The sequence below is a fragment of the Peromyscus californicus genome, unplaced genomic scaffold (assembly GCF_007827085.1).
Source record: "Peromyscus californicus insignis strain IS unplaced genomic scaffold, ASM782708v3 Scaffold_13__1_contigs__length_99412109, whole genome shotgun sequence".
NCBI classification, from domain to species: domain Eukaryota; kingdom Metazoa; phylum Chordata; class Mammalia; order Rodentia; family Cricetidae; genus Peromyscus; species Peromyscus californicus.
In genome coordinates, this window is record NW_026294424.1 from 7,184,056 (window position 1) to 7,197,009 (window position 12,954).

Consider the following 12,954-nt stretch of genomic DNA (forward strand, 5'->3'; position numbering starts at 1 on the left):
ACATCTTGCACAGGCAACAGGAAGTGGTCCGTCTCACTGAGCGTGGCTTGAACATATATGAAACCTCAAAGCCCACCTCCACAGTGACACACTTCCTCCAACAAGATCACACCTACTCCAACATGGCCACATCTCCTAATAGTGCTACTCCCTTTGGGTTGGGGCATTTTCCTTCAAACCACCGCAGTTAGCCATTTGTCCCGGGTTTGGGACCTAACAGTGGCAAGCGCCTCACCTTTACCTGCTGAGCCATCTTGCTGAACCCCCAAGACCAGCTCATTCTAGATCTGACCTCTCCTTCCCATGTTTTTGCAGCTCGGAACTTTGACGTTAAGAAATCTGAGGACATGCTCCGGAAGGTAGGACCCTGCCTCTCTGTGTCTCTTCTCATGTTTCTTTTTCCATCTTCCTGGATCCTTTTTGAACAAGGGCTGAGTCCCTCCCCCTTGTGCCCTTCCCCCACCTCCATCCCCAGTTCTGTGGAGCCTAAGAGTGCTCTGGTAGTCTTGTAGCTGTGGGTAGGGAGACCTGGCTTTGTGTTGCCAATACCTGCAGAGGCTTTTGGAGACAGGCAGCTCCTGCAGCTTCTGCATGTTTCTGCAGCATGTGGAATTCCGGAATCAGCAGGACCTGGACCACATCCTCACGTGGCAGCCACCAGAGGTGAGCCCCTTGCAGGATCTTTTAGGTCTCCTGATGCCCTCTCCCCCATCTGGCCACCTGATGGCGCAGTGTGGGCTTGAATCAGGACTTTGTCCGTTTGTCCAGGTGATCCAACTCTACGACTCGGGTGGTCTGTGTGGCTATGACTATGAAGGCTGCCCTGTGTGGTTCGACATCATCGGGACAATGGACCCCAAGGGGTTGCTGATGTCGGTCTCTAAGCAGGAAATGATCCGCAAGCGTATCAAAGTCTGTGAGCTGCTTCAGCATGAGTGTGAGCTGCAGAGTCAAAAGGTGAGCAGCGGGCTTCAGGCCGCGTGCTTGGTGACCTTAGGGTGTCCAAGTGGAGACACTAGGCCTAGGGAAGGACAGCACCCTGTCTCTCTAGCTCTCACCAGCTCTCAGCATGATTTTTCTGCCATTTTGATCCCTCCATGAGCATCAGTATGTGTGTGTGTGTGTGTGTGTGTGTGTGTGTGTGTGTGTGTGTGTGTGTGTGTGTGGTGTGTGTGTGTGTGACTCTCTGCTGGCGTGAAGTAAGGTCACCAATGCCTTCTCTTCTGGCTGAGTTCATAAAGTGCTTGCTGAGCAAGCATAAAGACCACGTTCTGATTCCCAGCCCCCACACAAAAAGCCGGGCCCTGATGTTGACCATGGGTGTAGTGAATCTCTTGGAACAGCCACCCAGCTTTACCTACAGAAAAGATAGTCACCACTAAAATTCTCTAACTATGAAAACTGATAGCCAAGCCATGACTCTGAATCCTCCGTGGGACTCAAGGAAATACTACAGAGTTACTAAAATATGTAAATGGAATCCTAGGGCCAGTAAGATGGCTCAGAGGGTAAAGGCACTTGCAACCATGCCTAACAACCTGAGTCCTATTCCTGGAACTGACATGGTGGGGGGAGAGAACTGACTCCCGGGAGTTGTCTTCTCACTTCCAGACAGGCACCATGGTGTGCACCTGCACACACACACCGGCCACACATGATAGGTAGGTAGGTAGGTAGGTAGATAGATAGATAGATAGATAGATAGATAGATAGATAGATAGATAGATAGATTGCAGATAGATATATAATAGAAAGAAAGATGAAAGATATTTAAACATAAAAAAAATATGGAAAGTTGGATGTGGTAGTGCCTCCCCTTAATCCCAGTACTTGGGAGACAGAGGCAGGTATACCTCTGTGAGTTCGAGGCCAGCCTGGCCTATAGAGAGAGTTCCAAGACAGCCAGGGATACATACCTGAACCTGTCTTGAAAACCAAATAAACTATATATTTATGGAGCCCTCAAGAGTGAGGCTTGTACTCCAAGAAGGCCTAGACAGGTATCATCTCCTGCCCCTGAGCTGCCCTCTGACCTCTGTGTCTTTCAGAGTGAATCCAGTGTAGAAGGCAGCCTTGTTGGTTTTGTGAATCTGAACTATGAGCCCAGCACATGCTACAGTGGGAATCAGCTCTCTTTCCACCATGTGGATCCCAGGAATTGAACTCAGGTCCTCGGTCTTGGCAGCAAGTGCCTTTACTTGTTGAGCCATTCCGGCCAGCCCGAGTCATGCTTTACTTATGCTCTAGGCAATAGTGTTGAGCACACCATGATGATACTCCAAGAACCTACAGCCTCTGCTAGGGCTCAGACTCAACGTCTCCTCACACCCTAGATGAATACCATCTGTTTGGGATGCCATGGGCTTGCCAGGCCTCCCTACCAGGTCTTATGGGTGGCAGGAAGACAGAGAGAGGTGGCCAGGATCCCCTGCGTAAATCAGTGATCTAACCAGTGTGCCTGCTCTGATACCGCAGTTGGGCAGGAAGATCGAGAGGATGGTGATGGTGTTTGATATGGAAGGGTTGAGCCTGAGGCACCTCTGGAAGCCGGCTGTAGAGGTCTACCAGCAGGTAAGGCAGGAGACAAAATTAGTAACAGCTCCAGGCCAAGAGGGACCCGCAGCCCACACTGGCTTCCCATCCATGGACAAGTAGAGATACCCTCCAGGGGCCTTGAGATGCTGGCCTTGGGGCCACCCAACGAGGATGAGGAGCAAGGACGTCCCAGAGGAGGATGCACATGTCATGGGGAAGGCTGGGTTGGGCCTCTTGCTTCTGCAGCATCAGAGCTACAGAAGTCTGGACATCCAAGGTGCTGGGTACAGCCATGACCGATGTCATTTGACTTCACAGTTTTTTGCCATCTTGGAAGCAAATTATCCTGAGACGGTGAAAAATTTAGTTGTTATTCGAGGTGAGTTTGTGACCGAGATGACCCCTGCCTGGGGAAGGAAGGCTGGGGTGGGGGTGACAGTAAAGAAGCCTTTGGGTTAGAGCTTCTCAAAAGCATCTTCTGTGAAGAGTAAGGTTTTCGTTTGTGTTTTTCACTCCATTCCTTCGCAGACCGACATTTTTGTAATATGCAAAATCCTGCCCTGGTATGTTGCAGCTGTATTAGGCTTCTAAATGTTTGCTGTTGTTTTCTTACTCACTTTAGTGTAGATTGGGCCATGAGCCACACTGTCAGCAAGAGTGGTCCCTGTCTTCAACGGCCATCCTATAGTCCCTGGGTTCAGATGGCCTGGACTCAAGTCTAGTTAGCCCTCTCATTTTGAGCAAGTCAGTTCCATCTCACTGAGACTCAGCTTTCCCATGTTGTGGAGTGGGGACACCATGACACCCACCCCCCACCCACCAGATAGTTAAGATATTAAACGAGAGTCTGCCAAATGAGAAGACTGCACACAAAACCTGGCCCACAGGAAGTGCTCAGTGAGCAAGCAGGTATCCTTGGGGTGGGACAGGATATTTAAAGCAGGTCCCCCATCTACTCTCACCCCAAAGGATTCTGAGGTCATCTAGCATAACCGTGAGTGGGGAAAGGAAGGGGTGTCCTCAAGGAATCATGGTTGCTGACCATGGGCCCAGCTTGCGCCCAACACTCTACAACTAGATTACAGGACACCACTGATTGTTGAGACCCAGACACCATGCTGTCACTTTACAGATAACAGCACTAAGACTCAGAGGTGTAAGTCCTCAACTAACGCTCACGCAGCAGGGCATGGCAGAATGCAGAACCACATAACTCCTACCCAGCCCAGGACCTTGCCTGTGGCTTCGTGTCTCTGGTCCAGCTTCCCAGTGGGGTTCTGTGTCTTCCAGCACCCAGGCTTTTCCCAGTGGCCTTCAACCTGGTCAAGTCCTTCATGGGTGAGGTGACACAGAAAAAGATTGTGATTCTGGGAGGTGAGTGACTTGACCCTTGGTCCCCAGTTGGGGCTGGCTCTGGGGATGTCTGGAAAGCAGGGGATGCAGTCAAAGGCCCCTTCTCCTGGGATACCCTCTTTCCTTTGACTTGGTCTCATCAGCGCATAGAGCCGGGCTTCCAATTCTGGATCATGGCCTAAGAGCCAGAAAGCAAGCCCATGAGTGCTCTGAGGAGTAGACTCTCGGGAGCAAGGGGTCCTCTCCGTGGGCTCTCTGTTGGTCTCCTAGAGCCCCCCAGAGCCCCCTGTTTCTAACACAGAAAACTGGAAACAGGATCTACTCAAGTTCATGAGCCCTGACCAGCTGCCTGTGGAATTTGGGGGGACCATGACTGATCCTGATGGTAACCCCAAGTGCCTGACCAAGGTACAGAGTGCCCAGAGGATGGGGAGGGAGGATACCACTGTGGTTCACTGTCAGCTTACCCACCCCTGACTCACAGATCAACTATGGAGGTGACGTGCCCAAGAGCTATTACATGTGCAGACAGGAGAGGCTGCAATATGAGCACACAGTGGTCGTGGGCCGAGGCTCCTCCCACCAGGTGGAGAATGAGATCCTGTTCCCAGGCTGTGTGCTCAGGTAGGGCCAGTGGCTGCGCACACCTGGAAGGGCCTCCCAGTCACCCAGGAGGTGGTCGGTCAGTGGGCTCTCTCTGCTGCAGGTGGCAGTTTGCGTCAGATGGTGGAGACATTGGCTTTGGAGTATTCCTGAAGACCAGGATGGGGGAGCGGCAGAAGGCTGGAGAGATGACAGAGGTGCTGCCCAACCAGCGCTACAACGCCCACCTAGTGCCTGAGGATGGGAGCCTCACCTGCCTCAAGGCCGGAGTCTGTAAGAGCTTTGGGTTTTCCGGCAGTGCCCTTTGTAATAGGAGGAAAGCCAGACCTGGGGCCAGTCCGGCTTCTCTGGATTCTCTCTATGTCCAACTCTCAGGGAAAGTGCAAGGACTGTACCTAAGGGCTCCAGGGGTGCAGTCTTCAGGGTCTTGGATCTGATGGGTGCATGTAAGGGAAGAGGTGTATTGCACAAAGTCCTGAGGCTCAGAGCCCAGGAGCATAGCAGTCTAAGAGACAGCTAACTAAGTCGCCACGGACTTTTCTCAGAGGTCTCCGCAAGGGGCCTGCCCGGTTGTCCGAACTCCAGATACCCCAAAGAGCTGGCTAGAACTGGTGTCAGTTCCACCAGAAACAAAACGGTCTAGTGTCTTAGCTAGCTTCTCATACTATAACAAAATACCCAAGGCAATTAGCTTAGAAAAAAAACGGAAGGGTTGTTTACCATACTGCACAGTTCTGGAGATTCTAGCTCACGATCCAGTGAGCTTATTGCTCCGAGGCTCTGACAAGGGTGCACACCATGGCAAGAGTACTCAGAGCAAAAAACACGTACGTCACAAGCCAAGGATGCCAAAGGGGAGGGAAGGGAGAAGCCAAGCGTCCTGGCACACACCTGTAATCCCAGGCTTGAGAAGCTGAGTCAAGAGGGCCAGGAGCTCAAGGCCAGCATGGAGAGCATGTCTCTCCCCTCCAAGGTGCCCACTACCTTCTGACAGTGCTGCCTGGGAACCATGCCTTCACCACACAGCTCTTCTAGGAACGCTTACCCAAACCATAGCAACAAGGACGACACCCTTTATCCTGGGGCTGCTCTGAGGATTTCAGGAAACTGTGAAGTGCTGGTGTAATGCTGGGGTGCCGGAAGGGACCATGCCCTTATGGTGATCGCCACAGTCCCAGGAGGTGGTCACGAGCAATGGGCAGGGCAGTGACTGACACTCAGGTCTCACCCATGGGCCTGGTCAGCCTGTTCCCCACATCACCAGGAGTGCACATGAGCTGGGCTCACGCTGTCTGTCACCTCCCTGTCCCTGCAGATGTCCTGCGCTTTGACAACACCTACAGCCTCCTGCACACCAAGAAAGTCGGCTACACTGCAGAGGTGCTGCTCCCGGACAAGGCCTGTGAGGAGAAGTTGCAGGGCCTCAGGGCAGGGAGCCCTCCTCGGGACAGTGAAGACTCTGGCCGCCTCTGACCCTGCTCCATCCAACTCCTTCACACACCCCTGCCCCTGGCCCCCTAGGCAGGGTGGTGCTGAAGGTGGCTTCAGAGATCTCCAACCCCCATCTCCATCCAAGCCTCCCATGGGACCACTTAGACACAGACCAGCACTTTCATTCCTGTACCTAGAGAATGGGGCCGAGGGTGACATCACACATCCACTAGGAAAGGACCCTACCCTTGTTCTTGTCCTCTTGAAGACACATACCCACCCAGGATTCAGTCATGCCTGGTATCCCAGCTGGGGTCCAAGACATGAGTCCTGTCCCTCACATGGAGCACAGCTGCATCGTTTCTCTCCAACTGGGGGTCAGCAAGGATGGAAGGGCCAGCTGGAGGCAGCTGGGCAGCCTGTGAAGGAGGGGTGAGGCCCCAGCTCCAGCATAGCATCAAGGCCTCTCTAAATTCCGCCGCCTTTGGAAGGAATAGCAGAAGTGGAGAGGCAGGTCGTGGCAGGGGAGCCATTGGAGAGAAAACCACACTCAGCTTTACAAGGTTGAGCAGGCTGTTGAGTCTAATGAAGAGATACACACATGCGCACATGCGCAATGCACCTCCCCCCACACGCACATCTGCTGGGATCCTGCTGATACGCAACTTTGGCTGTTTCTTTTTTCTTAAGGCAGTTCCCCCTGCCAAGCCATCTTCAAATTCACCATGTAGCCCAGGCTGGCCTTGCATTAGTCTGCCTTCTTCAACGTCCTGTGTGCTGGGATTGCAGATGTGCACCACTGTGGCTGGCTATCTTTAGTTCTTTCTGGCCTGAGTGGAGCTCAGAGTCAAAGCTAAGCTGCAGGGAGATATTGGTACTGGTGTGCAGGGTGAATCACTGGGGGTTCATTCTGACTTCTAACATGCTTCTTGGAGAACCTTCCAGCCTTCTATACATCTGCATGTCTCTAAGGAGAGAGTTGAAAGGCAGCTGCCAACAGCCCTTCCCTGTGTGCCCAAGAGCTGGCCAGTGACAGCTTCTGCATGTGATATCTCAAAGGCTGGTCCTCCTAGCATCCATAGGTAGTCAGCCAGCCCACCATTGCTCTGTTGGGTCGACTGAACCTAACAGAGCAGACACTGCCAAGCTTGATCCAGTGTGGATGGCTCACGGAAGCATTACCCAGAGCCTAGTAGCCTGGGCTGTGCTGAACTGCTTCATCCTGGACCTCTGGCTGGGACAGAAGACTTGTGTCCCAAGCAGGGTGGCTCAGGATCACTGATATTGCCTTCTTTGTCCCTCTGTGTTGCTGGGCCAAATGTCCCTGGAAGTGAATGATGAGATGCTCCTGGAAAGGGAGTCCTTATTTCAAAGTGCCTGTCATCCTAGAAGCCTTAGAAGATGCCACCTTGTCTAGGCATCTTGCAAGCACAGGGCCAGGCCCTGGTCCCTCTCCTGCTTCCAGATATCATTTGATTTTCTCTACTTGCTAGATGTTGTCATTATCGAAGACATTTTAATGGAGAAAACAATAAACCTTGAAGATGAGAGAGGGGCTCTTCAGGGTAGCTCCTATTCACTGTATCTGGACCATTTACAGTCAAGGTTTAGAGTCTGAATAGGAGGACAAATGCCAAGGGGCAGTGCCATGAGAAATTCCTGCCGAAGATCAGCTTAAGCAGGTTGGCAAGAGGGAAAAAAATTCTATGGTTTTGCTGGATCCAAAGAGAGCCTGGAACTGTCAGGCAAGAGTCCCAAGGCATTTCAAAGTCCAGGGCTGCTCCTGCATTCATGGTATGGCAAGCACGGACACCCCTCTTGTCTCCCTGAGGCATTCCAGCTTCTTGGGGTCATTTCCCCACATCATTTGGCAGACTGAAAGGGCTGTCACTGAGGATGGTTAGGATTATCGTGAGTTCATTCATCTCACTTCATGTCATGATGAGTACTCAAAACGACTCAGTGTGGCCTTCAAATAAAAGGCTTCCGAACTCGAACCCTGACCCTTGCCCTTCTAACCACCCACAGCCAATTTTCCCTGTCGGTGCGGCCTCACCAGTATTTCCTTACTGGTAACAGAGACAGACCTGGCCTGGGCACAAGGACAGTTGATGCTCCCATCACAGAGAACAGACACACAGCAGTGCTGGGAGCAGAGGGGTAGGCAGCAGGCACCAAGGAGAAGCTGCAGGTACCGGCGGCTCTGGATCCCAGAGCTGGCACAACATGCCTCCTGGTTAAGCAATGACCACCTGAGGTCACCTGAGGAGGTGATGCAGAACCTGCCTGGCAAGTGGACAGGGCATTGAGAGCTCGGGAAGTCATGTGTCCTCAGCAAACCTCACCCTTGCAGGCACATCCAACTCTCTGGCATTGCAACATGATGCTGTCATCTATAAACTTCTTAAGTGAGAACCATGCCAACTGAGTTACAAAACAATCCAAAAAGCCACAGGAAACACCCACACAACATTTCATGCAGTTTTATGGTTTTGTTTTGGGCCAGGTTTGTAGAGACCCTGGGCCTCACACAGCCTGTACAGCCAGGTTGGAAACCCCTTATAGAGTGTCAGGTTTTTTTTTTTTTTTTTTTTCTTTTTGTGGTTCCGGAGCTAGAAGTCACGTCCTTGGACATGCTAGACAAGCACTCTACTTGTGGGCTGCATCCACAGCCAAAAAACTGATGATTCCTTACAAAAAAAAAGTTTGTGTTTTCACTTATTTACTCATCATTCTTTAGCATTTGTTGAACATCTGTCCAGCACCAGGCCTTGCAGGCCCTGGGGGCAGTGAGGAGGCTCTGCTGATCTAACTCCGCCCACAAGAAGCTTGCCCACACTGAGGAAAACAGAAATGACCTCAATGATCAGAAATCAAATGTGCATGCTGTCTTCTGGAGTCTTGTGGGGGCAGGAACCAAATTTGTGGGGCACACCCAGGAAAGAATGAGCTTTGGCTCAAGAAAATGACCATGGAAGGACTTGGGGGAGAGGGGGCTAGATGGGGGCACACCTCCAGGATGAGGAATGGGATATGGGTGGCCATAAGGTGTTTGGGGCCAGAAGAAAGTTAATAGATATCAATAAATCACACTTTGACGTAAGTTACAAAATGGTTGTAAGAGTGTGTGGTTTGCCAGGGATGGGGTGGCATTTTTGACAAGGGGTTGTAGATCCAAGCTCTTCAAATAGGTACTGGGAACCCTGAAGCCTCCTCTGTCTTGGGGACAGAGACAAGGCTTCCCAGACCACCTCCTAGAGAAAGTCCTCACAGCCTTTGGAAGAAGGCACATGAGGCATTTGTAGGGTGCTTTCATGGCGGTTCCCCTGGGGGCAGTACCCACCCCCAGATCCCACCCCAGCCAAGCTCATGAAGTTGAAAGGGACACAACAGTCACTGGTGTTCAGTGCAGGTTTTCAGCTATTTTCTACGGCCCAGTCCTCCACAGTTTACACAGCTCCTCGTGGGCCACCCTGAAGCAGACAGAGATGAAGTCCCATTTTACAGGCCAGGACACGGAGGTTTAGCAAAGTGGGGGTACTCCTTGAACAAAGCCTGTCTAATAGCAAACTGGGGCAGGTACCCAGGTCAGCCTCCCACTGTGTCCTCATTGCCTACTGAGAGGAGAGGGTTGACTTGGACACGTGGGCCTCTATGAAGGAGGACTGTGTGGGGTGGGGCTTCAGTGTGGGCCAGAGGGAGACACGGAGTTCCAGGGGCTAGAAAACGTCCAGCTCAATCCGAACTTACTCTGTGCCCAGGACAGTCTGTGGCAGGAAGGCTTATGTACCATTATAGGTGCAGAGATCCAGGCTTGAGGTAGGAAGTGACTTGTCCTGAGATATAACGTAAGAGAAAGTATAGCCAGGTGGTGGCACACACCTTTAATCCCAGCACTCAGGAGGCAGAGCCAGGTGGATCTCTGAGTTCGAGGCCAGCCAGGGATACACAGAGAAACACTGTCTTTTAAAAAAAACTTTAAAAAATGAGAAGGTAAGATGTGAACTTGAGGAATTGGGCAAGGGCAGGGATACAGTTTGGTGGTAGAACACTTGCTTAGCATGTGCAAGGCCCTAGGTTTGATCCCTTGGACCTCCAAAACAACAACAAAATCCCACAGACTTAAGTCCATCTAGCCTGTGGAAGTGGGACGGAATAGGCTTGGTGACTTCATAGAAAGAACAGCCTGGCCAACCAGGCACTGAGACTGCTCCCGTGCTCCCGTGCTCCCGTGGCCTTGTGACCTCCATCTTCCTCCACCAGGGGGCAGTGTTGGGCCAGACATACCTCTGCTCACCAGGGACTCAAATAAGAGTTCATTGCCTCATGAGGGACCACTTTACCTCACAGTGGGGGGTCCTGGAGGTCAAGCTCACCAGCCCCAGCTGTTTGAGGCTGCTCAAAGTGGCAGGAAGAGGCGGTCCGATCCCACTCAGATCCTGCCTCGGTTGCTCGTTCTGACTGGACTGCGTCTTCCTCCCACAGGACCTGCCCTGTCACCTACACCTCCAGCTTAGATGGTTTAAGGCCATTGCTACCTTCCCTCCCAGACTACAGAAGCTGTAAATGTCCCTGAAATGACAGCTGGATTGCATCTCTCTGTGTAAGTCCTTCCCTGGCTCCTCAAGTGCCCCTGTGTGTGCACACACGTCTTATGAGGCCCTGTGTGGCCGGCCACAACCCTCCTTCCTGTCCCAGCTGCACCTGAAAACCTGAATCTACCAAGCCCTAATTATCCAGCCTGCTTGAGCTATGCCCTCAGCCCAGGACTCCCTCTCCCAGCGTGGATCTGTGGAGCCCCCAGGCCTCAGGCATCCCACCTCCACCTTCACCCCGCAGAGTGCAGGTCTCTTTCCCATACTGTAGAGCATCAGGATCAGTTTTCAGCACAAGACAGCACCATCATCTACCTCAACTCTCTCCTACTCATCCTAGCAGCTAGCCCGGGCTATATGTCCTCTACGTCTGGCCGTAGATAATAGTCACCATTTACTGAGTCCTGCCCCGCCTGGTGGCCATCTTTCACTAGGGCCTCAGAGACAGTGACTGGTTCAGAGGTCATACTCAGACTGCAAGTAGGGACATCTGACTCCATAGCCATGGGCCTCTGTTAGCTTTCCACTGCAGTGCCGAAATATCTGAAACAATTGACTTATAAAGAGACAAGTTTTCCCTTGGTCCATGGTTCTGGAAGTTCCATTCCAAAATCAGGTGCCCCCTTGCTTTTCTGGGCTTCTGCTGAGGGAAATGCAAGTTACTTCATTAGTGTATCAAGGCCTGTCTTGGGCTTAGCTCTATTTGAGGTGCCCTGTGGCTGGTCCATTAATAAACTGTTTACCTTGGAAGCATGAGGACAGTGTTGAATCAGTAGGATACATGTTCAAAAGCTGCACATGGTGACACAGGCCTGTAATCCCAACATGGAGGAGACAGGTGGGTCCCTGGGGCTGGCCAGCCAGCCAGCCTAGCCTAATTGGTGAGCTACAGGCCAACGAGAGACTCTGCATCCATAAAACAAGGTGGACGGCCACTGAAAAACAACACACATGCAATTCTGACACATGTCACTGATTGTTTAGTGGGCAGAGAGTTTCGGCTGTTGATAATAACTGCATGGCAATTGGAATGTAGGTAACTGGAAGGACCAAGCCAACACAGGACACACCAAGACCAGTTCTCAGCACAAAGGAGATTATTTGCCCTAGAGGGACAAAGTGGGGGGTGGATAGGAGATAAGGGAGAGGGGAGTGAGGGAGCAAAGCAGGGGTGGGGGGCTGGGGAGAGCATATTTGCTCCAGAGGGACAAAGGACTGCCTCTGGATAGAGGGGAGACAAATGCAGCCCGAAGGCCAATGACAGTTTATAAAGGGAAAGGGGAAACCCAGGTTGGAATGAGTTGGTTTGTTTTGGTTGGGCAGGTTAATTAGGGCAGTCAGAAGAGGGCTTTTGACTGCTGGACTTCAATACTTTGATAGTGGACCTTGGTGGTCAGCTTCAGGAGGAGGAAGTGGCCAAATAAGGTAACAGACCTTGGTGCCTAGCTTCAGGAATGCAATCTCACTGTTCAGCAAGGCCAAGGGAAAGGGGGAGAGCAAGACCTCTCAGAGCCCTGTTTGCCATGCTCGGGCCTGCTAGAGAGAGCCCTTGAGTAATGGCACTGAACTGTACACTGAAAATTATTGAATTGGAGCCAAACATGGTGGCACAGGCCTTTAATTCCAGCACTCGGGAGGCAGAGCTAGGTGGATCTCTGTGGGTTCGATGCCAGCCTGGTCTACAGAGGGAGTTCCAGGACAGCCAGAGCTACACAGTGAGACTCTGTCTCGGGGGGGGGGGGGGGGGGGGGGGGGGGGGGGACAAACAACGAAAAGAAAATTAACAAAGCAGAGTCACATTGCTGAGGAATGCAAGGCTAGGCTGTGTGAACTTGACAGGGGACTTATACAAACGCAGACGGCACAGCCCATTGCTCCCAGGTCACAAACAGGCTAACTGAATGAACACTACAGGCAGGTGTAATATACAGCTAAGTATGTCAATCCCTGACTATATCTAAGTATAGGAAAGTATGTAAAATGCTAGGATTTGGGGGCTGGAGAGGTGGCTCAGTGGCTAAGAGCACTGACTACTCTTCCAGAGGATCTGGGTTCAATTCCTAGTACCCACATGGCAACTCATAACTGTCTGTAACTCTAAGATCTGACACCCCCATGCAGACAAAACACCGATACACACCTTTCTTTCTTTCTTTTTTCTTTTTTTTTTTTTGTTGTTGTTGCTGTTGTTTTTGGCTTTTTGAGACAGGGTTTCTCTGTGTAGCTTTGGAGCCTTTCCTGGAACTTTCTCTGTAGACCAGGCTGGACTCAAACTCACAGAGATCCGCCTGCCTCTGCCTCCCAAGAGCTGAGATTAAAGGCATGCACCACCAACACCCGGCTAAATAATTTCTAAAAAATTCTAGGGCCGGGCGGTGGTGGCGCACGCCTTTAATCCCAGCACTCGGGAGGCAGAGCCAGGTGGATCTCTGTGAGT

The 12,954-nt window shown here is 51.8% G+C and overlaps 1 protein-coding gene across 1 annotated transcript; it reads left to right on the forward strand.

The window, feature by feature from the left end:
- The first annotated feature begins 591 nt into the window (after positions 1 to 591).
- On the forward strand, positions 592 to 8,475 carry LOC128108835 (SEC14-like protein 4). Its single transcript, XM_052735866.1, has 9 exons — positions 592 to 663; positions 769 to 957; positions 2,476 to 2,571; positions 2,854 to 2,914; positions 3,826 to 3,909; positions 4,190 to 4,296; positions 4,373 to 4,512; positions 4,595 to 4,764; positions 5,807 to 8,475. The coding sequence occupies exons 1-9, from the start codon at positions 592 to 594 to the stop codon at positions 5,962 to 5,964; spliced, it is 1,077 nt and encodes a 358-aa protein (XP_052591826.1). The 3' UTR covers positions 5,965 to 8,475.
- Positions 8,476 to 12,954: the final 4,479 nt, after the last annotated feature.

Bases quoted from the DNA above. Each gene is read 5' to 3' on its own strand.
- LOC128108835 (XM_052735866.1), top strand. From the start codon at position 592: ATGTTTCTGCAGCATGTGGAATTCCGGAATCAGCAGGACCTGGACCAC. The intron at 2,572-2,853 runs GTAAGGCAGGAG...TTGACTTCACAG, and splicing joins CTGTAGAGGTCTACCAGCAG to TTTTTTGCCATCTTGGAAGC. The intron at 3,910-4,189 runs GTGAGTGACTTG...TTTCTAACACAG, and splicing joins AAAGATTGTGATTCTGGGAG to AAAACTGGAAACAGGATCTA.